The 26,776-nt window shown below is 45.0% G+C and overlaps 4 protein-coding genes across 9 annotated transcripts in view; 2 read left to right on the top strand and 2 right to left on the bottom strand.

Moving 5' to 3' along the window:
- The window catches only part of DNAJC17 (DnaJ heat shock protein family (Hsp40) member C17), a 33,282-nt gene extending 26,194 nt beyond the window's left edge, over positions 1 to 7,088 (top strand). For 2 of the 3 annotated variants that reach the window (XM_075927114.2, XM_014576318.4), the window contains one exon: positions 6,883 to 7,088. In XM_075927114.2, the coding sequence (XP_075783229.1) occupies positions 6,883 to 7,005 (123 nt within the window). In that variant the 3' untranslated portion in view covers positions 7,006 to 7,088. Of the gene's footprint in view, positions 1 to 3,461; positions 3,712 to 6,882 lie in introns of all 3 variants that reach the window. The other variant, XR_012903435.2, reaches the window with a different exon arrangement.
- On the bottom strand, positions 2,396 to 3,620 carry C5H15orf62 (chromosome 5 C15orf62 homolog). The gene has a single exon (XM_075927115.1). The coding sequence runs from the start codon at positions 3,618 to 3,620 to the stop codon at positions 3,111 to 3,113; it is 510 nt and encodes a 169-aa protein (XP_075783230.1). The 3' UTR covers positions 2,396 to 3,110.
- Positions 7,089 to 7,412: 324 nt separating the features above from the next.
- GCHFR (GTP cyclohydrolase I feedback regulator) lies at positions 7,413 to 24,081 on the bottom strand. 2 transcript variants are annotated; one of them, XM_075927117.2, is made up of 3 exons: positions 24,017 to 24,081; positions 15,257 to 15,351; positions 7,413 to 8,288 (listed from the first exon to the last, which is right to left on the bottom strand). In XM_075927117.2, exons 1-3 carry the CDS (start codon positions 24,050 to 24,052, stop codon positions 8,165 to 8,167), a joined length of 255 nt encoding a protein of 84 aa, XP_075783232.1. In that variant the 5' UTR covers positions 24,053 to 24,081; the 3' UTR covers positions 7,413 to 8,164. The 2 variants fall into 2 exon arrangements, with proteins under 2 accessions (XP_075783232.1, XP_006128736.1); XM_006128674.5 differs by lacking the exon at positions 24,017 to 24,081 and adding an exon at positions 23,468 to 23,603.
- Positions 24,082 to 24,100: 19 nt separating this feature from the next.
- The window catches only part of RMDN3 (regulator of microtubule dynamics 3), an 86,557-nt gene continuing 83,881 nt past the window's right edge, over positions 24,101 to 26,776 (top strand). The window contains exons 1-2 of one of the 3 annotated variants that reach the window (XM_075927105.2): positions 24,101 to 24,337; positions 26,456 to 26,586. The gene's annotated coding sequence lies outside the window, so the exon portion shown is untranslated. Of the gene's footprint in view, positions 24,338 to 26,139; positions 26,587 to 26,776 lie in introns of those variants that run through there. The other 2 variants (XM_075927107.2, XM_014576311.4) reach the window with 2 other exon arrangements.

The raw sequence follows: 26,776 nt of genomic DNA, 5'->3' as shown, positions 1-26,776 counted from the left end.
CACCCTCCAATCCTCTGGTTCCCCAGCCTGAGAACTGTGGGATCCTTTTTCATTCCTGCCCTTCCTTCTCCTCTCTTACCCATGACTTCCCCAAACTATGCTGCTGATTTCCATACATTTCCAAAATTCATCCCTGCTGCCAAAATATAAATCCCTGCTCTTGTAATTTCTTGTCCTGGCTGCATTGATCTGTGCCATCAATTCTCCTCTCTCCAGTCCTGGTTCTGACCACTTCTACCTCCTACATTAGTATCTTCTCTGGCTTCCCTTCTATATTAAGTTCAAGGTTCTTGCTCTTAAGCTGTCCTTCAGCTCAACCCTCATCCCATCCCTTTGATCTGCACTCATTTAGCTGCTGCTGCCTTTGAATACTTCCTGCTTTTTTTCATGCCATCTCATGTGCCTCGACTAGCCTCCCACTTCATGTTAAATTGAGCTCCCTCCCTGCTCTATTTCTGGAAATTGCTACAGAGCCACCATGTTCTGACTACAGTGAGCTAACTGTTCTACCGGTTTTTTTCCCCCTGTAGACTATGACCTCCCTGGGGCATTGTGCAAGCTTTTGTCTGACAAATTATAGCTGTTATTTAGTGTTGAATACACCGGCACCAGCAAATCATTCACAACACTGTCTTATCGGTATCAGGAAGGTTTTGTCTGAGAGCTTCTTACCAGTCCTGCCCCTTTAGTGGTAGCTAGGTTTCCAGCGGTGTCCGACAGTTGCTGAAAGCAGCTTTCTCCCTGGCACTGTCCTATGCATTTTCTAAGCTACTTTAAGTAGCAGTAAGACTTATTAATGCTGCTTTTTTGTCTTATGTGAAGCTAGTGGGATTGGAGTTATATGCACCTTCTTTGATATAGTTCACCCAAGGCTAACTGCAGCAGATGCCTCTGGTTAGTAACCCCTAGAGCAGTGGTCTCCAACCTTTTTAACCACAAGATCACCTTTTCAATTTAAGTGCAATGTAAGATCTACCTCACACCTAAATATCCTTGCCCCACTTCCTTCCCACCCCTTCTTTGAAGCCCTGCCCCTGCTCCACGGCCTCACCCTGCTCACTCCATCCCCCTTCCTCTCTGATCCTCACTCACTTGCACAGGCTGGGGTAGGGAGTTGGGGTGCAGGCTCTGACCTTGGGTGAAGGGGTTTGGAGTGTGGGATGGGCTCAGGGCATCGCCCAGGGTGGAGGATTGGAGTCCAGGAGGGGTTTTCGGGTGCAAGCTCTGGGAAGGAGTTTGAGTGCAGGGGGACTCCAGTCCGGGGCAGGAGGTTGGGTGCAGGAAGAGGAGGTTCGTGGCTGGGACAGGAGTTCAGGAAGCAGGCTTTGTTTGGTCACCGTTTAACTGAGATGGTTTCCAGGTGGAGCAGTGGAGTTAAGGCAGGCTTACTCCTGCCCTGGACCTGCACCACTCCTGAAAGCAGCTGGCATGTACAACAATGGCTCCACGTGCTGCCCCTCGTCTGTAGGCACTGAGCCCATGGCTTCTACTGGACATGGTTCCCTATTATTGAATCAATGGGAGCTGCAGGAGTGGAGTCCTCCTCCTGCTCTGCCTTTCTCAGAGGCTGCAGGGACATGCCAACCACTTCCAGGAGCAGCAGTTACCACAGGGATAATTACTCCAGCCATGACGGGTTAGGCATTTTAGAACTCACTGCTCAATTAAATTTAAGCGTAAGAGAGAAATGAAAATTATGAAATGCACAGACCAGTCAAAAACCAAAAATAACCCACTATGCAAGCAGTAAAAGTAGTAACAACCTCCCCCCCCACACACACACATGTTGGGTCAGAGATGAAAGTGAAGGACAGTTGGTGTTTGAGAGAGTCACTCTCATGCACTGTGTGTACCTGTCAGAGATTTGCATTGCCAAGCTCCCTCCATCCCCTTCTCTCTGTGGAGATGGGGTTCAGAAGTGGGAGGAGGATGGACACCCTGACATACACACCCCTCTTCTCCCTCCCACACCCTGCACAGCAAGCAGGAGGCTTCCCAGGGGGCAGCTTTAAGGCAGAGGGCAGGAGCAGCATGATAGCGGGTGGAGGGGCAACTGAAGAGCCAGTGTTTAATAGCTTCCTGGCCAAACCAGTCAGGATCACCTGTCGGAGGCACCAAGGTCTACTGGTTGGTGACCACTGGCCTAGATGATTAGTACAGTATCTGCTAATGGAAGGATGTCCCAACTGCTGCAGTTCTAGCCTTTCCCACTAGGAGTAGAAGAAATTGGTGCCAAGCAGTAACTTCACTGCCCCCCAACACCTTTGTAGTAAAAAGATGAGGGATCAAAGAGGACAGAACCCCAATGGACACTTACCTCACAAATCAAGAGAGTTGTGATCTTGGTACCTTTATTGTTGTGGCTTGGTACAAGTGAAATGAGGCAAAGACAGACTTATAATGACAGATACATTTATTCTCACCTGTGATTACTTACAGCTGATTATTCAAAGCATGCTCTAAGAAGCAATATCTACATAATTGTTCCACTTGCTAATAAGATGTAGAATTCGCTGTTGCTATGTTGTGAGCCGTTTTGTCTGCTTACCTTTTTCCAGTTACAAGGTTGATGGGAATGCTGCCCATCACACAGAGTTGGGAGGGGAGATACAAAAATGCACTGGAAAAGGAACATCCTGAATCATTATCTCGATTGTCTTTGCTTCACTTGGCTTTGAAATACAGGAGCTGCCATCTCCTCCAAACTGTCCAGTTACCCAGGAATCCTTTTTGTATGCCCCTTGCTCTCCTCATGCCTTTTATAGTCCCAGCGGGGTTCCAAAAATAACAGGTCTCTGTACAGAATGTGGCCTTTCTTTCCCCAAGATGAGGTACAGTGTCAGCAGTGGAGAGGAATTTCCCTGTCCATTGTAGAAAATGGAAGTGCATTAGACTGGAGTCCAGTGTGTGGCTCTCTCATATTGGTGCACTGACAGCTCAGTGGGAAGGGTGCTCTGAGAATAGACACAAATGGCTTACGGTGGGTAAGACAGGACAATAAGACAGGCACTCCAGGGTAGGGATACGCCAGTATCTCCTCTTCTCTTGTGAGGGGTAAGGAAACTACCAAATGCTGATAATTAACTTAATAAATTAATTGGTAAACCCTTTCAAGCTGCATAATCTCTTGGATTCTGTTTCCTGAGAGTCTGCAGAACATCTTCCAGGAGTGATAGCCCCAAGTCCACTTTGAAGGAAAGAAAGAGGTCAGAGCCAGTTTCAGAGGTCCCCCAGTCCGTAGCCTGGTCTGTGTGGGAGTTAGTCACGTGTGTTTGCGTGGCTTTATGGTACTGAGGAGTAGCACTGGAAAAGGAAATGGCTGTAGAGTGAGACTCCGTGTGGTCAATTATGTTGGGGCAGCTGGAACTGTCTAGATACAGTCGGGGTGGCTTTGGAGGTGCCTGAGCTTGGGCTAGGTTTTGCTCACTTTTACATAACAGGTACTCTGATTTATCCTTCAGGTCTCTTAGTGGTTCCCTCTTGTACTGTCCACTGTTCTCAAGTGTCTGGCTGTTCTGATTCAAGATGATGACTTGATTACCCAGCTTTTTATGCCTCCTGAACGAAAGACGCTTGAAGAACGTTGTGGATTTGATGGATCCTCTCCGCCAAGTATCCATGCTAGGCAGCAAAAGGAAGGGAGTTGTTTACTGCACTGTGTAGGAGGCTACTGGACTCCAGTCTTGAGTTCAGCAAAGAGCCACAACTCCTGTAAGTGAGAAAACAGGCTAGTATCATAAGAAATGCAAACTCATTTCTAACCTCGCCCTGAGTTAATGGAGCTACCAGATCTTTTGTTCATTTTCTATAGGAGTGTCCCTCTTTAGTATAATAAGGATTATGATATCTGCCTATTTATGCTGCGAAAAGAACCTGGTGAACAGCAGCAATGGCATGTAGACACAATGAGAACAGATTAACCCAGCATCTAGAATAGAAGAGCATGTTGATACCATGGTAACCAGGCACCTTCATGGTGAAGGGCACAGCACAAAAGCCTCACTGAGTAGGTAGAAGGGGAGCCATTAGCTCTGTCAAACTGAAGCGCACAAAAGAAATACAGTCCTAGAGGAATTTCAAATAAAGCAAGTAGTAGAGACTCTATAGGAAACGAGCAATAGGAAAATTGATTTTAGAATAATGACTTACTGAGGCAGAGCAGCAGCTTAGTTTTGCAGGCAGAAGGGAGATGGCTGAATTCAGAAACCAGAACCAAGACCACCACCGTAGATGTTTTTGTGTCGTGATCAGCACCTCTTGGCAAGATTCTGCTGGTTTGGAAACAGCCGGTAAATCCTAGTGCCTCTTTCTCTTCTGCTCTCTTCCACCTCTCGTCATCTGCCTCTTGTCACTGCTTCCCAGGCTCTGATTCCTTGTGCGTATGTGTTTGTTTTGAGCCAAGCCCTTGCTGAGTCAGCCACGTCAGAAACTGGGTTTTGCACTATTGGTAATTGCCAAGATTGCAGGAAGTAGGTATGTGGAGAGTAGTGAAGCATCAACCCATGCTCTGTCCGAGGAGAAGGCAAGATTCCTGGGGAGCATTTAAATTGATTTCAGGAGATTCAGCAACATGACCTCTTGTTTTGTAACACCGCTTGAGAAAACTTGGATTCTCCCTATAAAGCTCTAACCACGGTGATTTCTGATTGGCTCACTGAATTGGTGAGCTCTACAGATGGAAGGAGGGGGCGGTTCTTTTCTCCTTTAGATTTTAAAGCCTGAAGTGTCGGGTGGTGATGCATACATTCTGCTGTTGGTGACTCACGTGCAAGTGCCTCGTGTTAGCTAATTAACCAACCCAGGCAGATGGCAGTGGGAAGTTGTTCATTGGGTAGGAGCTCCAGGTTAGCAATGAAGGGATCTAGTTCAGCCACTGAAGATTGATTTGATTTGGCACAAGTGCTGACTTTCTCTGATCTTACCTGTATCCTTGCTGGTGTCTGAATCATAAGTTTGTTAATATAGATGCTAAAATATCAGTAACAGCATAAGTCTCCCATCTTCCCACTTTAAGAGATCAGTTTTATCCTGGGCTCTCTATCCTTCTCAGACCTATTCCCTCTCTCCACTGGAGGAAGCACTTTCCTGGGGTGTGATGGAGCATTCATACCTGCCTCCTTCTCCTCTAGGGGTCGGCTTTTCTTGCCCTTTCATATTCAGATGTCTGTTTCAGTCAGCATAGAACATGACTTTTTCCCAGCAACGTGAACATTAACATTTTATTCATTTTCACTGTTATTTTGTTAAGGTGGCTTTTTGGTACTTCTAGGTGTCAAGAGAACAAGACAAATATGTAAAGATGCTGCTATATTTTGGGGAAATCTTGGGGGATGGGACCATGTACTCAGTCACTTTGCAAATACCAGTGCCACAAAAAGCAGCTGGGCTCTGACAAGGTAGCTGTTTTCTCTCACTTGCCTCATGGGCAACTAAGACTCTACCGTCAACCTCTAGCTGACTGGAGTTGCTGATACATAAAGCAGCACAGCTACCTTGGCTCCTCAGTGCTAACACAATGCCTATGAGCTGTCCACATTGTGCTAAGGTACTCACACAACAGAAAGATAGCCCCTGCCGCAGAGAGAACTTACAATTTAAGTACAAGACACAAGAGGTGGATACAGATAGACAGTACAAAGAACCAATGAGCTTATATGGGTCATCACAGAAGGCAGTGGTCTTAGTACCTATGGCCTAACCATTATTTTGGTTGGTAAAGAAGATGATTCACAAACAGGTGGGAGCAGATCTAGGTAAGCAGCTGCTACTTTTGTACAAAATCACTTGAGTACATTTTAGAGAAGTTTAATATTATAGGAAGTCTGGTTTTGTACCTGGCAATATATACATGTGACTCTTTACTGTTGTACTGTTTTTAGTTACACAGTACAATTGACATTAGAGGTAACAGTACTGTAGAATTTGAGTGAGTTTATTGCTTACGTTTACTTATATTGTTGCACAATATTTGAAACATCAGTAGTTTTCATTCTTGGGGAAGGATTATTTTTGGAAAGATAGCAAGGGAGCTTCATTTTTAGCAATTGCAGATCACTTTTGCGGTGATTTGAGAAGGAACATTAAATTAACTCTAACAGTACAAGCTTGCTAAAGAACAGAAAACAATGAATACTAGAAAACACCAATAACTCAGATCAGTTATACCTGAATTATTTTTTCTAGCCTCATTTAAATATTAAAGATTCTAGAACTGAATGATCAGAAATATTTTATTTGATTTTGTGGATGGTCGTTTTCCCTTGTTCATATGGGTTGTACACAGGAGTGAGGAACACACAAAAAACGTGTATAAAACCACACAAACTGACATAAGGGGGCTGAGGAACCAGTGCAAACACTGACTAGATTAAGTTGACAGTGTGTCTCTAATATCCTAGAATAATCTGCCAGCCTGAGAACAAAGTTATATTTACTCAAGCAAAGCACAATGTTTAATTCTGTTTGCTTATGGAAATGAGCTTTAGTGTATTTGAGAATTCTCCTCTTAGGTATTGCAGGATTAGTGGTAGTGCAAGCTTCCATAGGCTGCCCCATCAACCCTTCACATATCCTGTAACCCCTCCAGCTAATCCCACACCAGGCTAAATCAGTCTTTTGATCCCATTCTGTCTTTGTTCTCTCTGCTGAGCCTGGCAAAGATGGGGCTCATTCTGATGCAGGCCAAGCAGTCAAGTGTCTGCATGACAATAGACATTATACAGTAACAAATGTCCTTGGTAACCTGACCCAGCTGGGTATCTCCAACCTGCTGACATGCCAGATGCAGCACTGTGCTATGTTTGTATAGTGAGGATTTCTGGGAGGTTGGAAACTGGGGTGTAAACTGTTCTTTACAATCCAGTTCTGTTATGTGTTCCCTAGGATTCTGTCCTCTCAGAGCGGGATTATGAAAGCTTGGTTATGATGCGGATGCGTCAAGCAGCTGAGCGACAGCAACTGATTGAGCAGCTCCAACGGGAAGATGAGGAAGAGTCGCACACATAGCATGGTGCAACACACATTCTTTCCCCTATCCTTCAGCTAGAAACTTTTCTTAAATTAAGTCAATAAACCTTTTTTAAAATTTATGGGAATTTTTTTTTTGGGGGGGGGGAGAGATGGGGAAGAATGACAGAGCTAACATTCAATATCCACTCACACCTTGGAAGGGAGAGATGGCAGGGGTAGGACATTAGAATGGCTGTCACCTAATCCAGACCCTAAAACAGTAGCTGGCCTGTAATGAAGAAGCTTTTTCTGAGCGGTGCTAACAAAATGCAGCTCCCCCAGATGTAAGAGCTGTATCAGGATTATGTCTTGAATTTTATACAGGACCAGAGGTTTTTCATATAGCTTCTCCAGTCACAGACGTAGACTGCTGAAAGTAGCCCATGGAAAGAAATCACACGGTCTCTCTTTTATGAATGCTTTATTACTTTAGCAGGTACCATAGGAATTGATCAGTACAAATCAATCCAAGAATTACATTGCAGTTGGTGAAATTACACAGCCAATACCTGAAATTCACAGGTGTTTTCTCCTGCAATCTACTTCTTTAAAGATAGCTCAGAGCAGGCGTTATACTGGAATGGCAGTCACAGGGCTGACTGGGACAATGTCTGCCTCTGCTAGCCATAATCCCACCTGAGAGTCCACATTCAAACTGTTCTCAAGGCTAAAGTGAGCTTGTTCAAATAGCAGGGACTGGGTCTGGCAGCCTGATCTTACTGTTCCAAGGAGAGTGCAACAAATAGTCTGACACACCTATTCCGGAGCTGCATTTAAATGGGGGCCTTATCTGTGAGAGGAACTTCTCCAGGGCAGTCCCAAGCAGGGGCAAGACAAGGCTAGTGCTTGACCTGACTCAAATACTTACTGAATGGACACGGTTAACACTTAAAATGCCATTCAGACAAATACTTAGGAGAAGGCTTTGACTCTCCAAAGGATTCATACATGAGTTAGCCTTACAATTAAGTGGGCATGTCTGCCTCCCTTTAGGCTGTTTTCCATTATGTGAAGTTTTGACTATGCAGCATTTCCCTTGAGGGTACCTGGAAACTGGGACAAAAAGGAATTAAGCAGTGAGGAAGCTCAGTGCCAGTCCTGTGCTAGATGATCCACAGCAATGGTTTGTCCAGGTGGAACTCTGCAGTCTTCCATGTTACTCCTTGTGGAGACACCAAACCAGAGTCTGGCCCACCCCTGTCATGCTGACCACGCGGTAGCCATATTTCTCCAGCTTGTCCAACACAATACGGGGTGCGTCGTTCACGTAGTACTCCCAGCTACAGCCAAACAAGAGGAAAGGAAACAAGATGGAAAAGTTGTACAGGATGGAAAAGGCACAGCTTTCCTTCCAAAGAGCCCTGGGTCTCTGGCAATGTCAAATTAATCTGTACAAGACACTGCTGAAATCTGTCAGGGATGAGCTTTTTCCTGTTACAAAGAGTCACAATTTTGGCCGAGCTATGAGCCTATGATAAATATGAGTTTATGCTGACTCAGTAGGAATACTAGAGTTTGGCAGCTAAATTCTCTGAGGGTTGTCTGCATTGAGCATGTGCCAACCGAGAGGATTTCCCGACTTCTAGATGTAAATCCCCCCAGAAAACTTGGTTGTAAAAAAAAGTTGAGGTTATTAAATATTACTTAAAAATATGGTGGAGAGTATTTTTAAAATATGATGTGGAAATGTCAGAGCTTGCTGAAGACATCTATTTTATATCTTCTGACACCATACTTAGCTATAATTATAGGTATTGTATAAAGACTATCTGCCTTTGAACTTAATACTTCCCATAAGAAGCTTTCAACATGCTTTTTAAGTGTCAATTTAGGCTCATGTTGAGGTAAGTAAATACTAGTTCCATTATGCAGCTGAAGGAACTGAGGCAGGAAAACTTCGTACTTACCCATGCTTGAACAAATTGATGGTGAGCCAGGCTCAGAACCCAGGTTGGATTTTTTTGTTGTGTGCTTTAAACACAAGACCCTTAGTTGGGCAGACAAAAGACACATTGTATTTAACTCAGGGATTTGGCCATCAGTGTTTGTAATCTGGCTGAACCATTGTGGACTGACTGTCAAAATTTACAAATGCCTCCTCTCCAGCTTAAAAGCTAGCACAGAAAAATGTAATGTTCCCCGACATCATCAGAGCTTAAATCTCAAGCTTACCAAGTGGCATTAGCCTGGGGTCCATTCTGAATAATTCATATTAGCCACCCAGCCTTTAGTAACAAGCACTGCCAACATAAATGTGCCAAATTGGGAGATCCTAAACTAAATAATTCAAGGGCTCAAGCTGGAAACAAAAAGTTGCAGTGCTCTCCCAGACTCAGCCTGTTTGGGACAACAATAAGAAACAACTTAGAGTGACCTATGCAGATGTTCAAAATATGATCACACGTGCTTGATTGGGCTTCTTCGGTTTGGGATTTGGATATACCCTGGGACAGGGATAGATTAAGCAATAGGCACAATAAACACATACTTTGGACTCAGCCTCCCAGCTTTCCAGTGAAGGCATTTTCTAAGCTTTAGTTTTCTTATTTAAAAATAAAAGTTGCTATCCATCATTACAAGAAAAGCCTGGTCATGTGACCCACCTGTAACTGATGCAGTAGCGTCTGCTTGAGCCTGCAGGATAAGAAAAAGCTGTCTGGCCCTACACCTACCACCAAAGATGACCAGACCCGCCCCCAGATGCTGGGAAGGGCTTTTAGACACCCTGCTGGCTGTGCAGTATTGGCGCTTTCCTTACTGAGGCTCAGATCTCAGCTCCACTGCACAGATCAGATGGGGGGATGGGGAGGTTCTAAAATGAAATGCCTCTCACAGTATATGGCGCAGCTTTGCACAAGGTATTCATCCCTCTTTCTTACAGGCTGTGAAATACTTAATGTCAGTGTTATAAATAGGTACCTGAATTAACAAGAATTCAGGCACAGTTTGTCTCCCTTTGAGCTTTTATTTCAGGCTCACAGCAAACTCAGATCTACATGCAGCAATTTGTGGTTGAGTTTCAGGCTTATAATAAAATACTGGTTATACAACTGCATTAGGGACGCTCAGAACACAGTGAAATCCACCCATTGTGAAGCTTTGTTTACAAGGAGGTAGACAGGAAATCCTGAAGTGCTTCATTTTGCTTGGAGTTAAGCTTTGCTCTTCCTGCCTCTCTGAACCGGTTCTGCTGGGCTAATGAGATGGAGCTGCTGCATTCCAAGGGGGTTATTTGCTTCAAACCCCGCAGTGGGAGGAGGCAGCACAGAGCTGCTGCTCTCCGCTGTGGCCACCAAGAACTAGCCTGTACACATGCCATCATAGCAAATGAACAGTGTGATCATTAGCTTGCACTGCATAGTAGTCTGAGGCAGATACAAAATATGAGGGGCAGGAGGAGTCCTGGGTTCAGCTCCTTATTGGAAAGCCCAACCCCCTTACTACTGGACAGGACTAGATTCTGGGATTGCTATCAAATGCCTTACCTCAGTCATGATTTGCTTTTAAAGCTGCTTCTGATTAGGAAGTGTCTTACAAATTGGAAGCTCCTCCCCAGCTATTGAGAGCCCTGGGATTTTTCTGGTGTTATTCCTTCTTTAAAAACAAACAAAATCTAGCGGTGATTGCAGCGGTGAGGTAGGGAGGCTTTTCCATAGGGCTTTTTGCTGGGGTCCTCTTTCCCCAGGCATTACTCCACTGCCTGCCCCCATTCATAGCTCTGTGAACAGCAGCAGCATGAAACAAAGAATTTCTTGGCAATTTCATTGCTACCCAGTGGCTCTGAATAGCAGCATGAAACTGATCATACTTGTAAATTCCATTCTAGTGCCAAAGCTAGGCTAGGGGGCAGAAGAGGCACTAGAACTGGATGCAGGAAACTAATGCAGCGCTGTCTAATATTTGGAAGGCTCTCTTCAACCATAAGGACTAGGACTTTTTCTTCCCCAACTGAGAATTTAAGCACTAGAGAGGTAGATAATTTAGGCCTCCATTTGCCAGGGTGATGAGTGAGCAAGGGGTTTTGCCAAGCTCAGATCACTAAAGCTTTACAACATAAGAGGAAGTGGGTAGGGCTCCTTCTGTGTGATTGATGCTATTTATTTCCTCCTTCTCCATTCAAAGATGGAGATGGACTGTAGTCAGCAGAAAGATAGAATCATAGGACTGGAAGGGACCTCGAGAGGTCATGGAGTCCAGCCCCCCGCCCTCAAGGCAGGACCAAGCTCCGTCTACACCATCCCTGACAGATGTCTATCTAATCTGTTCTTAAATATCTCCACAGAGGGAGATTCCACCACCTCCCTTGGCAATTTATTCCAATATTTGACCACCCTGACAGGAATTTTTTCCTAATGTCCAATCTAAACCTCCCTTGCGGTACTTTAAGCCCATTACTCCTTGTCCTGTCCTCAGAAACCAAGAGGAACAAATTTTCTCCTTCCTCCTTGTGACACCCTTCTAGATATTTGAAAACCGCTATCATGTCCCCCCTTGACCTTCTTTTTTCCAAACTAAACAAGCCCAGTTCATGAAGCCTGGCTTCATAGGTCATGTTCTCTAAACCTTTAATCATTCTTGTCGCTCTTCTCTGTACCCTTTCCAATTTCTCCACATCTTTCTTGAAATGTGGCACCCAGAACTGGACACAGTACTCCAGCTGAGGCCTAACTAGTACAGAGTAGAGCGGCAGAATGACTTCATGAGTTTTGCTTACAACACACCTGTTGATACAACCTAGAATCATATTTGGTTTTTATGCAACAGCATCACACTGTTGACTCATATTCAACTTGTGGTCCACTATGACCCCAAGATCCCTTTCCGCCATGCTCCTTCCTAGACAGTCGCTTCCCATCTTGTATGTATGGAACTGATTGTTCCTTCCTAAGTGGAGCACTTTGCATTTCTCTTTATTAAACCTCATCCTATTTACCTCTGACCATTTCTCTAACTTGCTAAGGTCATTTTGAATTATGTCCCTATCCCCCAAAGAAGTTGCAACCCCACCCAGTTTGGTATCATCTGCAAACTTAATAAGCGTACTCTCTATCCCAATATCTACATCATTGATGTAGATATTGAACAACACAGGTCCCAAAACAGACCCTTGCAGAACTCCACTTGTTATCCCTTTCCAGCAGGATTTAGCACCGTTAACAACAACTCTCTGACTACGGTTATCCAGCCAATTATGCACCCACCTTATCGTGGCCCTATCTAAGTTATATTTGCCTAGTTTATCAATAAGAATATCATGCAAGACCGTATCAAATGCCTTACTAAAGTCTAGGTATATGACATCCACCGCTTCTCCCTTATCCACAAGGCTCGTTATCCTATCAAAGAAAGCTATCAGATTAGTTTGGCATGACTTGTTCTTCACAAACCCATGCTGGCTATTCCCTATCACTTTATTACCTTCCAAGTGTTTGCATATGATTTCCTTAATTACCTGCTCCATTATCTTCCCTGGGACAGACATTAAACTGACCGGTCTGTAGTTTCCTGGGTTGTTCTTATTCCCCTTTTTATAGATGGGCACAATATTTGCCCTTTTCCAGTCTTCTGGAATCTCCCGTCTTCCATGATTTTTTAGCTAAAGGCTCAGATACCTCCTCTATCAGCTCCTTGAGTATCCTGGGATGCATTTCATCAGGACCTGGTGACTTGCTGACATCTAACTTTCCTAAGTGATTTTTAACTTGTTCTTTGTGTATCCTGTCTTCTAAACTTACCCTCTAATAGCTCTAATAGCTTCTCCTCTGTTTTAATATTTTCCAAAGAGAAATAAGCAGATCAAGTAGGACTGGATTTTGGATGCAAATAACATGTCAGTGTCACTTGCAAGTAGAAGGTGGTGTCAGAATCAACACAGAAACAGCAAAATAATATGCAGGAGCCTAGAGAAACTAGAAAGTAGCATTACAGGCAGAAAGTGGCATTAAAAACTCCACTTGGAAAAATACAAACTAATATGCCTGGGGGTGGAAGGAATTGGAAATTCACTCAGGGTCTGATCCAGTGCCCACAGAAGTCAATGGAAAGGCTCCTCTTGATTTCAGTGGGCAGTGGTTCAGGCATTCAAAAGGGACATCAGGGCAACAGCAAGGCAGAGAGTGGCTAAACTGGGTGTCAGCTTGCAGTGGATTCTAGCAGCAGAAGAGGCCAGGAACCAAATCAGGGAACCAGGAAGTGAGTTATTCTCTATGCAGTTCTGGTGCAACTACATCTGGATTATTGTGTGTAGTTCTGAGCACTTCAGTATCAGAAATATTAATAACTCGCTCAGATAATGGCAACAGAATGATTAGGGGGCTGACTAAGGGACTGCATTATGAGGAAAGGCAACAAAGCAAACTATGGGTATTTTGGTGGAGCAGGAGAAGGAAGGTGTGCACCATGAGAAGAGCCAACAGAAATTTGGAGACTGCAAACAGCAAGGAATTTAGGGTAGTAAAATGGAAACATGACGACAGAAAAAGGAAAGATGTAAGCTTAGCATCAAGAAATGCTTCCTGGCAGTGTGAGCAAGTCTTACTTTAAGACAGTGACATGCTACTGCATCATCCTGGGCACGTCACTTTGCTCCTCTGTACCTCAATTTCCACCACTTCCATCCTGGGGATAGAGACATGAGGGGTATGTCTATGCTGCAATACAATACCTACGGCTGACCTGTGTCATCTGACTCAGGCTTGCAGGGCTCAGGCTGCAGAGCTGTAAAACTGCAGTGAAGATGTTCAGGCTCAGGCTAGAACCAAGCTCTGAGACCGGCCCTCATTGTGGGGTCCGAGAGCCTGGGCTCCAGCCCAAGCCTAATACCTATAGTTATGTAGCCCAGCAGCCTGAGTCAGCTGGCACAGGTCAGCTGTATGTGTAGACTAGAGATGTTAAATATGGGTTAATTGAATAGTCGATTAACCTCGTTAATTCTTATCGGTTAGTCGACTATTCTATAGTCCCCGGGCAGCCCCTGTCCAGGGGGGAGGGGTGTGAGCTCCTGGATCCAGGAGCCGCAATTGAGCTGGGCTGCCTGGCTCCTAATACACTTTAAATGCAAAGCTACAGAGGGGGTGCAAGCCGGGACTGAGCTGGGCTGCTGGCCGGCCTACTAAAAAATGTACTGACAGGCGGTTGTGGGGAGGAAATGCATGTAGAAATGCTCCCTTCACATGGCTCCCCACCCTGGGAGCAGGGAGAGGCTTGTGCTGCCTTCATCCCCCAGGCCAATCTCTCGCTCCTATTGGCTGGTTGTTTCTGACCAATAGGAGCTGAGAGATTGGCTGGGGTCAGTTCCTATTGGCTGGTTGTTTTCAACCAATAGGAGCTGAGGATTGGGCTGGGGACCGGAAGATCACCAGAAGCCTCCCCTTCCCTCAAGAGTAAAGTCACACGGAGCAGCCCTGCGTTTAAAACAGTGGCTGGTGTGTGCCTGAGGATCCTGAGAGGGGCATCCGTGGCCCGGATGCGGTGGCTTAGCAGGCCGGATTCAGCCCACAAGAGGTATCTTGCCTATCCCTGGGCTAATGCCTTAGAAGAGTCCCAACTTCTAATCCTAGCTCTGTTGCTAACTTGCTAGTTGCTCTTGGATAAGTCATGTAGGTGCCTAAAACATATTTAAAACTCTGATCCAAAATCCCAGTTCAGGTGCCTACAAACAGTAAAAATACCTGCCCCATAACCTCTATGTGCCTCAGTTTCTCTACCTGTAAAGAGAAGGTCAAATTAACTGGAAAGCTCTGCAAAGCATGCCCATTATAGATCAAGTCTATCAACTGGAAGTCATGCTGATGACCCTGTTCTCTTGAGAAAAGAAATGGCACAAAGGGACGTTCTCTGGATTCACCGCAACATTTGTTGAGTGATAGACTTCAGGGTAGCAGCCTCACAGAGAGAAACATTGGTTTCCTTACAGTTCAGTACTACATCTGTCTTAATGAGAAACTGGAGAGGCATTAATGGAACACTTCACCTCCTTTGAAATATGTATTAACTGCAATGCTAAATAATCTGTGCCATCTTGTGTTTAGCTGTGACACTCAGAGTACTTTGCCCAGAAATTAACAACAGCTCTGTGTAAGCTCAAAAGTCTGTCTATCTTACCAAGAAAAGATATGACCTCATCCCACTGATCTCTTTAATGAGAAGAGACAATTGCACATGCTAGAAAGAGGGGGAGCTATCTGACAAAGGATTGGACATAGTGAGAAGGGGAAGCAGATAGAGAAACAGTACAAGAAATACTTACAAATGGTTCCCCAGCATGTTCCTCTTAATGGCACCCAGGTAGTCCATCAGATGTCGATCAGAATGTTCATCTCCAACCATCGTGGGTCCAACTTCCTGCAGAAGAAAATTTACAATTCAGCAGATGAGAAAAATACCATACTCCCTGCATTTCTTCAACAGACAGGTTAAACAGAATAGAGACAAAAAGCCCAAAAAACAAATCCATGCAATGTGAGGTAAGGTCTGCCCCCCTCACACACATTCACCAAAAAAAGTCCAAAATGTGAGACTGAGGGGAAGCTTATCTCTTGCATTTGTTTGCCAATTTATGTGCTACCAGGAACACAAACAGCACATCTAGGAAGGCGAACTCCTCGGAAGGTGACAGAGAGATGAAACTGTTGTAAGTGGGCAGGAGAGATCATGTTTACTAGAAACCTCTTTGTTCTCTAAAGCCTGGTCTACACTACAAAGTTCAGTAAATGCAAACCATCTTGCAGCTGGGTTGACATGCGTCTACACTTAAAGTTATCTCCCACCACTACAGTGACACAGTAACATCACATCCCTGAGTGGCACAGAGACATAACTGATGAATGAGGTCAATACTAGAGCTAGCATGTAACTGAATAGTCATGCAACTGCATCAAATTTTAGCGGTTACATGACTATTTGATAATCCCTGGACACAGGCAGCTAGTGTGCTTCCCAGTCCCACTTCCAGGGAGGTGGGAGCTGGCCTGCCAGGGGTAACAGTTTAAAACACAGTTTCCTGTGCAGACCAACTCCTTCCTAGCTCCCTTCGCAGACAGGTTGCTTGTCGCCCCATGCTCCTGCCTATGATACAGAGGCAGCAGTGTGGGGTGGCAGTAGCTCCTGTCCAGGAAAGGGGTCTGAGCTCCTGGACCCAGCACAAGCCAGAGCTGAGCCAAGATGCCTGCCTGCCTGGCTCCTAATACACTTTAAATGCAGAGTTGCAGCTGGGGTAGGTCTCAAATCCGGCACCAGTGGGGACTGAACTGGGCTGCTGGCCAGCCTGCTAAAAAATTTACTGGCAGGGGTGTGTAGAATGCATTTAGTCTATAGCATTCACAGACTACACTATTATATCGCTAAATTAAATAGCCCCTTAGCAAGAGTTCTGGAAGGCAAGGATCAGTGTGGGGGGAAGAGGAGAGATTGACTGCAGTGTTGACATTCCCTCAGGCTACTAGCTGTAGAAATACATATGGCTTTCACAAGTATTTAGCACAATTATAGTGTTTGGCTACTGATTTTGTTTGTCCACTTAAGCACTTCCTACAGGACACAGAAGCCTCCTCCTCTCACAAAGGGAGGGTGAGCCTTAGGCATATTTCAGTAGCAGAGCCCTCTGCTGGCTAAACAAGGAACGGTGTTGATGAAGCTCCAAAAGATGCTTTAATCTAGAGAGGAATTCTCTAGCAGACAAGTGTGGTTTCATGAAATGAGAGTAAGATGCTGGTGACCAGGCCTAGGAATAATCAGGCACAAAGAAACACTAATGAAATGTAAAGGGATTGGCACGTGTCCTTTAAAGTGAAGAAAAAACAATGAGATGGAAAGACAGAGGTGCAAGTCATCTGAGTGTTTATATTGTGCAGTGTACATCCCATCTGCTTATATTAAAGAGCATCTGCACAGTGCTACAAAATGTGCCACTTTACATAACATTCCCAGAGAACTTCCAAAACTAAGGTTCTAATTATACTATAATGTATAAGGCTGGGGGTTAAAGTTAAAACATGGTAGCCGTGGATACAAATAGGCCTGTTTTACAACACGGATGAGATCAAAGCATGCTTTACCTTGTTCTGAATTATACTATTGCTCTGGGCTTTTGCATGGCTGGTTAAAACTATTAGCTCCCATCTACAGGGTAAGGATGAACTGTGTATCAACTATGTCTGGGAACAACACTCTTGTATCAGAGTCCTCCCACACAACAGTAATTTCAGGGCTAACCAGAGCTAAAGACCACACACAACAACAGTACAGGTAAGGGGGGAGAAGGACGTAAGAACAAGGCCTCTCAAACACGGAATACTCTGCCTGTCCATAGCACTTCCATACACAGAGTTCAGAATGCTTGACAGACATTATTTTTTTAATCTTCACATTTGTGAGGTAGGCAATTATCACCCTACTCAGGGCAGACAGATTCTAGTCAAAGCAATTTAAATCAGGAATTTAAGTAGTGAAGTGGAAAGCCTTGATTTTCATAACTGATTTTATTAAAATTCCATTTGTATCCCAGTTATTTTCTAAAGAAAAGTGCATTCTCGTTGATTGGTATAACTACACACACAACAGTTGGACTGGAAGGGACCTCAAGAGGTCATCTAGTCCAGTCCCCTGCACTTAACGCAGGACAAGTATTATCTAGCCCACCCCTGACAGGTGTTTGCCTAACCTGCTCTTAAAAAAATCTCCAAATCTCACATGCTGATTTATTGAAAACAAGGAGTCCAGTGGCACTGTAGAGAGTACAGTAATAGATTTATTAGCTTTCATATAAAGCCATTACACTGGATTCCTTACATCTTTTTGCTACCCTGGAGTGTAAACTATAACTACAGGCATTTATATAAGCAATTATAGAGCTTGATATTTTCATATTCTATTTAGGTACATTTTTAGTATGTTGAAAATGATGAATGATATATTGTGTATTTACTAGATAATTAACTTTTTGCTTATGATTTGCACCACACTACATTAGTGTGGTAACTGGAATTTAATTAAACACACAAAACAGCATATGACATTTATTTCTATTATGAAAAACAAGCCCCTAATACCATGAGTGAACTATTGTGCCATACTTATGATGCTTGATCTCAAAAGCTGGATGTTTTTCCCAGTTCTTTATATAGAAAAATGATCTTTAGCTCAAGGTTACTGATACAAGTTCATGGATTCAGCACATTTATCTTTTATGTAAATATTGCTATCATAAGTTTAGATGTAATGTATTTTATATTAAAGTCAGATTTCATTTTAAATAATAATTTATTAAAAAAATAAACATTTAAATAAAGTCAAAAAACCAATTTAAGTTTTAAAAAAATCTAATTTTTTTATTTTTCCAACAAAAAAATCTATTTTTATACACCACGGCCCTATGTTTACAGAAATGGAAGAAACGTGTGATTTGTGTGCAACCACAGAATGAGAATCCAGTAATCTCAGCTCCTCGCCCCATTTTACAGAGCATTATCAACTGCTACAACTGGGCCCGTAAGATAGGTGCTGTTCCTGAAAGGGGGGTGTCTCCCACTCATTCTAGAACCCAATACAACTACCTCCAGACCACAGGCACCAAATGCAATAGTTAAAAACACATTTAACTACTTTGATTTAGTTAAGAAGATCAAGAGGGTAAAATTCGCATTGAGTCAAAGGATTTTATTGCACCAAGCAAATGGGGAAATCTTTGCTCTTCCTCATTATGGGTCAATTACAATTCTGGCCCTCTGAATGGGAAAGCGGGCAGTTGTCTTCTCTGGAGCCAGCAAGTTTGAAAGAGCAAGAAAATAAGTTTTTTGTTTTTACAAGAGAGATGAATGGTGGTGCCCAGAAGATCAATGGAATTTCAGAAGAACCAGGGATATGTCCAGAGGGGATGAAACAACTTCAAACTGCCTAGACCAGTGATCTCCAAACTTTTCAAGCACAATATCACTTTTTGAATGTACGTACAATCCAGGGTCTAACTCAAACCCAAATACCTTTGCCCCGCCTCCTGCCCAGCCTCTTATCTGTGGCTCCACCCTGCTTACTCCACATTCCATCCCTTCTCCTTCTCACACTTTCACCAGGCTGGGGAAGGTGACTGAGGTGCAGGCTCTGTTCTTGGGCCAACGGGTTCAGAATGTGGGAAGGATTCTGGGCTGAGCCTTGGCCAAGGGGTTGGAGCCTGGTTTAATGCCTCTCAGCTCACTCACTATACAAATTGTTCCAATACACCTCCCTCAACCCACCCCCAACTCCCGTGGAGATGGAGTAGAGAAGACAGGAGAGGGACACCCTGACATCAGTGCCACTCCACCCACACAGCAAGCAGGAGGCTCCCAGGGAACTCCAAGACAGAGGGCAGCAGCAAAAAATGCAGTGGGGAGAGGGGCAGCTAAAGTGTGGCAACTTGACAGCCTCCCAGCCAAATCACTCAGGATCAACTGTCAGAAGCTCCAGGATCTACCAGTAGATCCCACTCTACTGGCTGGTGACCACTGGTCTAGAAGTACAGACTCAGGGTCTGACCTTGCTCCTACTAAAGCCATGGCAATTTCCATTTTCCTCTTGACTTTAGTAAGGGGAGGAGCTGTTTCCTGTATCTAGTTTACACTAGAAAAGATGTATTGATACAGCTATACCAGCCCACCCTCCTAGTGTAACTGGCACAGGAGTGCTTTGGCTGCTATCACTTATGCCTGGCCTGTGGGTCTGAATGGAACAAGCTATAGTGTCAAAGCATTTGTTTGCCAGTATAACAATGGCTAGCCTAGGATTTAAAAGTATTGTTAAAAAAACCCCACACATCTCTATGATTACACTGGCAAGTTTTAAGCTTAGATGTGGCCTTAGTGACAGAAAAGAGAGGGTTACGCTGAGGAAATAGCAAGGCCTGTGAACAGGAAAGGAACATAGCCTAGAGACCTTGCATTGTTTTCCATAAACTAACTTTAGGGATACATCACATGTGAACTGTTCCTGGAACATAGGCTTAGGGTGACGGTGGGCAAGGGCACAGTTATGTGAGCCTGTGTTACAGAAGCTAACAAACTAACAACAAAAGCAGTGCACATTGATCTATTACTGCATTAGCAGTGAAATTACCAGACGGTAGAGACAGCTAAGCCCTGCATCATGGCAGCATGACTTTGATACATCTATGGGAACGGAGCACAGCACAATAAGCTAAACTAATGTAACCTCTGATGGGGAGGGTTATTAATAGGTCAGTCCTCTGCCCCAAGGGGCTCATCCATTAACACAGCAACTCAGACAATGCATGTTCCTTAAAACAATAATCTCTATAATAAGAGCACACCTCTAGCACTAGATAGTACTTAAAGCAATTTACTAACTGTTCTGTTCTCTAATCTTTACAAAACTAATCAAACACATATTTTAGAGTCGTGTGACACAGGGTTATGCTATCCATGGCACGCATTCCTTTAATCTTGCAACCACGGGATATACTACATGTTTAAAGTATCCATTATTTTGAGTCCCTCTCCTACATTCTGGCCAGCAATCTCAGTTGGACCTACTTTCCAACATTCCAAACCACAGAGCAGCTTCCAAAAAGCTATTGCACAAAAACCAAAAATCTGGCATCAGAAAGGCAGCTATGCACCACTTCTTCTGGCCATTACCAATGTGGATCCGATGAAACCAGGGAGTTTAAAAAAAAACAAACAAACAAACAAACAAACAAAAAACCTTACATTAGTCCATTTCTAATTTCAGTTGGTGTTTCACTTGTAGTCCAATGACAATTTTAAGCTCTATGACATTTGCTAGAGCTGAGATCTCAAAATCTCCAGGGACATATCAGAGGACCCAATCCTGAAAGTGGATCTACCAGTGTGGACCTCTGTACCATGCAGAGGCCCATCGATTCCAGTAGATTTCTAAGAGAGGACAGGAGTTGACCTCAGCAAAATGTAGGACTGGGGCCATATTTGTAACTAGCTCTGAAGATTTATGAAATGTGGAACCGAACATGGGGACTATGTGACATATACACACTCAGTTTCTTGCCATCCAAAGCTTATCTGTGGTAACTAAGGTAACCTGACCATGCAGACACAGAGATATGAAAATCTGTACTAATAAAACTAAAAGCCTGGAAATAGCAAGTATTATATCCAATTATAAACAAGATGAGACGGCATGTGGCTTTTTAACCTATGAAGGGTTAAAGCATCTACCCCATTACAGTAAACAGAAAAGCCTTTTTTCCATTATATCAGGGGTGGGGAACCTTTTTCGAGTCAGAGGCTACTACAGAAAAATCAGTCCAGGGATGCACATAAGTGAGAAACAAAACAAAACAAAACAAAACAAAACAAAAACCCTCACCAGCATGGGCTTCCCATTAAGGATGTTAAGAGGTGGGTAATTGGGTAATTATGATACAATCTGTCGATAAGGGAAGGCGCTCAGAAGGAGCTACTCCCTCTGCGACTCTGCAGTTTAAATGTAGTAATAGCTGGGCATGCAGAATAGAGGCGGTGGCGGCAGCATGGGGAGGGGTGGGAGTGGCACCATGGAGACAGCGCCTGGGGGAACTGGTTTTTGAGCTGGCTCCCCCCAGCACTGACTCTTTTTTCCCCCCACAGCCTTGCTGCCTCTGATATAGAGGAGGCAGGGGGAATGCGAGTAGTGGACTAATCGACTGCTTTTTTACATCCCTACTCCCCAATACTGGGGGGAGCCCCGAGCCTCCGGGGCTGGATCTAGGCAAGCCAGCAGCTGCATCTGGCCCCCAGGTCTTAGATTCCCCACCCCTGCATTATATGCTAGGGATGCAACATCTTGATTAATCAGTTAACTGGTTAAACACTCTGTTTAACCAGTTAACCAACTAAACTGAGGCAGACAGGCTAGAGTAGCCCCCCACCCACTGCAGACAGGGGCTGCTCTGGCCAGGTTAGAGAGCCTCATGTCAACAGTGGGCCCCCACAGGGCTGAAGCAACCCCTGCTCACAGCAGATGGAGGCTTGCTCCAGACCACCAGTTAACCGTAATGGGTAAGCATCACCCAGCAAGGATGATGCTTACCGGTTAACCATTCACATCCCTATTACATGCCATCATGTTTTCTCACTGTATGCAATATAAACACAGTTTCAAAAGTGTGTGCAACAGGAACAGTTCTTGCAATGCTGTTTGTATTTTATACTGAACTACTGACTATGGGCTAATTTGTTTGTTTCACCGTCAAAAGATCCTATTGCAAAAACCCATGTGCTCTTATTCTGAACTTCAGTCAACATTTACAATCTTCCACTTTAAAAAACAAAGAAAAAACAACTTTTGTCTGTTGTTTAGGCTTTATCCAAACACCACCTGAAGCTCTGTTAGCAACCAGGGTGTTTCCTGCACTGTGTGAACCAATGCTTTTGTCCTGTACATGACTACATTGAACAGGTAAGCTATAGACTAGTTGGAATGCTCAGAACACAACCGTCAGATAAACACCCCTTTCCAGTCACTGTGCTGTAACCATATTTAAACATGGTTTCAATGATATTGTTACATATTCAATATGCATAACCTAGTCATAGTTCCTATTTCCCTTGGTAGGGCCATCGAGCAGAGGAACAGATATAGGACAATTTGCAAGGGATGCTGAAAATTGATGTTGAAGGCAGCCACATGTGCTGGTTTGTTGGATAGCAGGACAATTTCTTCTCAGACAGACTCGGGCCCTTACATCTAGTTTCCCTTTCCCTCCGTAATTTCCTTAAATTACTGCTGCACTATGGACTATATTTTTTCAGAGCCCTAAGGGATTGCCGGGACTAGACTTTTCGTAGGTGATTGACAGTTAACTCAGGATACAGCAGTCTAGCATATACATACCCTAAATGATGCCTATATGAGACAAGCAGGAGAGGAAGAGGACAGTAGGCTGGGGTTCTTTCTCTCTAATTCCCAGCCAGTCTCCCAGAGACAGTTATCCAGCTATGTACAAAACAGATAAGTGTAAACCATGTATCCTGAGAAAGGGGAGAGAACTTATCTAGCCAGTACAAATATCAAAACACAACCAGATAACACATGCAAGGATCTACCTTGGGAAGGGGAAATACAGCGAAGTGGAGAAGAGAGAATGACTGTATTAGCTGCACAAGTGAGCAACTCTATGAGAGGGTGGAAAGTCAACTGTCACCCAGCAGTTTGCACCTGTACTAAGGTACCTACACAGCTGGACAATAGTGCTGTATGCTGCACTCCTGGAATGGAGGGTGTGTGTGAAAAGAGAATCAGCTGCCATCCAGGTGCTTGCAAAAACTCTAGTTACCGCTAAAGCAGAACAGCAGTATTTCAGTACCACAAAGGCAATTCAGGTCCCATCCCGCTGTTTTTAAAATGCGCTAAAATCTCTGTACAGCTAGACAACCACCCCATCCATGGCACCTTGGAATTAAGTTGGGGGTGGGGAAGGAATCAACCGTTAGCAAAAGTATTAAGTTACCTGCACAGCTGGGCAGCAGTACATCGCCTCTCAAGAAAAGGGAGAGGGGAAATCAAGTGTCATCCAGCTGCTTGTAAATTCGAACACAAACAAATCGCCACGCCTGGCTGTCATACCCGCCGCCATCCCCAGGCATAAACAAAGCCATGCCCTGGAAACACACCGCCAGGCAGCGTGTCAGAAACAGGCGCGCGCGTTAATGAGAAGCAGCGGCTCCCGGGGACAAGCGCAGGCTCAGGAGAGGCAGAGCGAGTCCCGCCCGAGTGCATCTGGCGCCCAGCGCAGCCTGCCGGCCACACACCCGCGAGCAGCCAGAACTCGCCCTGCAGCCATGATTCAAAGCAGGGACGTGGCTCCCGGGCCTCTACGCCAGTGTGTGGCAGCAAGCCCCCGCCCGGGCAGGGAGAACTGCAGCGGGCTGCGCTGCGCGGGCGGGGAAGGAAGAGCTGGGGCCGGATCCCGAGAGGCGCTCGCATGCCCGCTAGGAAGGCGGAACTACGGCCCCTGCGGGAGAGGCGGGCGGGCAGAGGGTCCCGCGCCCCCACTCACCATGCGGATCTGCGTGCTGATGAGGACGTAGGGCATGATCCCGGCTGGCCCCTGCCCCGCGAGACACCGGCACCAAGGTGGCTGCTCCCGCTCTGCGCCTGGCTCTGCCCGCAGCCCCAGCTTAGCTCCCCGCACGTGACAGCCTGGCCAGCCGCGGCCACACCCCCGCCCGGGGCAGCAGAGAGCCCGAGCGGGCCGCGCGCACCTGAGCGCGGGAACTGGCGCTTTGCCCCCCTCGCTGCTGCTGAGCTCATCCCCTGCCTGGCTACGGAGGAAGCAGGCGGCTCCTGTAGCGCACCTGAGCGAGCCACTACGAGGCGGGTGCGTAGCGTGCTGCTGCCAAGCTGGGGCACCTTACAGGAGGGGATCTCCAAAGGGCGCAGACGGTCTCTGCGGACAAGACCTAAGAGCAGAGGGTTGGGGGGAGGCCAGGCCAGAGGAGTAGTTGGGAGTCAGTCCATGGAAAGCATTGAAACCCAGGAGGGCTCTCGTGCCCTGGATACAAAGGGAGCTAGGGGAGGGCGGGGCCCTGCTTTGGGCTTAATTTGACTTCCCCCTTTTTATTTGCATCCACCGAAGGGAACCAGAAACACCACCACCACCACTATGCTGCAGATATCTGCACTTGGTGCAGATATCTACCTTCCCAGGCTGGGGATATCATCCCATCTAACTCTATGAGCAGCATTCACATGACTGTAACAGGACCCTTCCCTCTCTTTGCTCCAGATTAGGCAGGAAGACTACTTGGAAAGGAGGAATTAAACCTGAACTCAAAAACACCTGACTAGCTCTAGTCTTGGGAGTTGTTCCAAAAAAGTGCCTCCTGCTGCCAGCTCCTGCAGAGCTTACCTGCAGGGATACTCTGAAAAATGAAAGCAAAAAAAAAAGCAGAAAGTGAAGCTATAATACTTGCCTGTCTGCAAGTCAGAAAATCATGATCCCCATAGCAAAGAAGTTGTGTGTGTGTGTGTGTGTGTGTGTGCGCGCGTGCGCTCGCGCGGAATGTATTGTATCCAATGCAACTTTAGAAGTAGGTATTGCTGCCTAAGGCAGGGCTACTCAACACACATCCCGTGGTCCATTTGTTTGCGGTCCACGGTGCGGTTTGGGTTTACGTGGGGCTCCACACGTAGCCCAGGGATGGGATCCTTTGAACATGGCTTCCACTGTGAACATGCTCCACAACAAGAAGTCAATATAATGGTCTTCTGTTGATTTGCATTTTAGTAGTTAAATTCCTGGACTGCCATTGCTCATTAAAAGTGCTGTCATGGGTGGAAATTGGGTAAATATTGCATTTTATTAATATCAGCAGACTGACTTAAATGGGGCCTGCGTGTTGTGTGGTCTTGCCTTAATCTTTGTATTCATGCCCGTCAGTGTGAAAGAAGCATAAATATGCAACCACACTTAAGTTGCAGCCCTTAGCATGTGCTGTGAGTATCATTGTGGCCCCAGGGGCTTCCACAGTTCAGTAGCCCTGGGCTAAGGAGTGAGTATAAGCGAGGCTATCAGGAAACACAATAAGGCTACGTCTACACTGCAGGCTTTTTGCGCAAGAACAATTGTTCTTGCGCAAAAGCTTGCGGAGCATCTACACTGCATGTGCGTTCTTGCGCAAATAAATTTACAATAAAGCATCAGAAAAAAGGGCTTCTTGCATAAGAGTTATTCCTTTCCCCATGAGGAATAAGCTCTCTTGAGCAAGAGCTCTTGTGCAAGAAGGCAGTGTGAATGGACAACAGTGGTTTCTTGCACAAGAAACCCTATTGCTTAAATGGCCATCTGAGCTTTTTTGCGCAAGAGAGCGTCTACACTGTCATGGATGCTCTTGCACAATAGCATATCTCTTGCGCAAAAGCACAAAGCAGTGTGGATGTGCTCTTGCGCAAGACCTTTTGCACAAGAACTCTTATGCAAAACAGTTCTTGTGCAAGAAGCCTGCAGTGTAGAAATAGCCCATGAGTATAACTATAATCCAACTTTTGCCCTCCTGGAAGAGTGAATGGTCCCACTAGTACAGAGTATTGCAAAGTAATCCCCTTATGCCTGTGAGTTGAATATAGCTCCTGAGTTGCAGTGTTTCCCAGAGACATGATGAGCAAAGGTGTTACCCACAGAAAATCTGTATTCTGTTATCACACTGCGGTTGACTATTACAGTAGCATTTTATATGTTCAGAGACTTGTATAAGCAGTAATAATTCCTCACTGCACCCTGGAAAGGGAGGTAAGTAGTAATATCTCTGCTTTACTGAGGGAGAGACTGAGCCACAGAGGATTGATGTGACTGCCCAAGATTGTGTAATAATGCAGTTAGAGACAAAAGGAGACCTCAGGAATCCCTAGCCTTCTCTCCTGTGCTCAGTTCACTACTCCAGACAGTATCTAACCAGATGGAGCATCATGCAAATTATGTACAACTTTCTACTCTCAGAAAGCAGATACATTTTCCACCACATCACTGACTGCTGGATAACTTCTCTAAGATCATTGATGTTGGCTCTAGAAGAAGACAGCATCTTAAATCTGGATTTAAGAGGGATTGGATGAAGAGATCAAAATTCAGTAAGTAAAATCCCTAAATATGAACATGTGCTGTGCGACTACATTCAGCCTTTATGCCATTGATAAGAATGTCATAAAAAGGCAAATTTGACACACAGCTCCAGGAGTTACCATACTAGGTAAGACCAGTGATTCAGTTAGTGCAGAGCAGAGTCTGTCTCCAATATTTGTTAGTTTCAGCTGCTTCTGA

The sequence above is a fragment of the Pelodiscus sinensis genome, chromosome 5 (assembly GCF_052426305.1).
Source record: "Pelodiscus sinensis isolate ZL-2025 chromosome 5, ASM5242630v1, whole genome shotgun sequence".
Lineage (NCBI taxonomy): Eukaryota > Metazoa > Chordata > Testudines > Trionychidae > Pelodiscus > Pelodiscus sinensis.
The sequence above is the reverse complement of the archived record's forward strand: the minus strand, read 5'-3'. Positions and strand labels throughout refer to the sequence as shown.

Excerpts from the sequence above, each read along its gene's own strand:
- C5H15orf62 (XM_075927115.1), bottom strand. The coding sequence starts at position 3,620 with ATGGATACTTGGCGGAGAGGATCCATCAAATCCACAACGTTCTTCAAG.
- GCHFR (XM_075927117.2), bottom strand. The coding sequence starts at position 24,052 with ATGCCCTACGTCCTCATCAGCACGCAGATCCGCATG. Across the intron at positions 15,352-24,016 it reads TCAGCACGCAGATCCGCATG|GAAGTTGGACCCACGATGGT; the intron begins GTGAGTGGGGGC and ends TTTCTTCTGCAG. Across the intron at positions 8,289-15,256 it reads AACATGCTGGGGAACCATTT|CTGGGAGTACTACGTGAACG; the intron begins GTAAGTATTTCT and ends GTTTGGCTGTAG.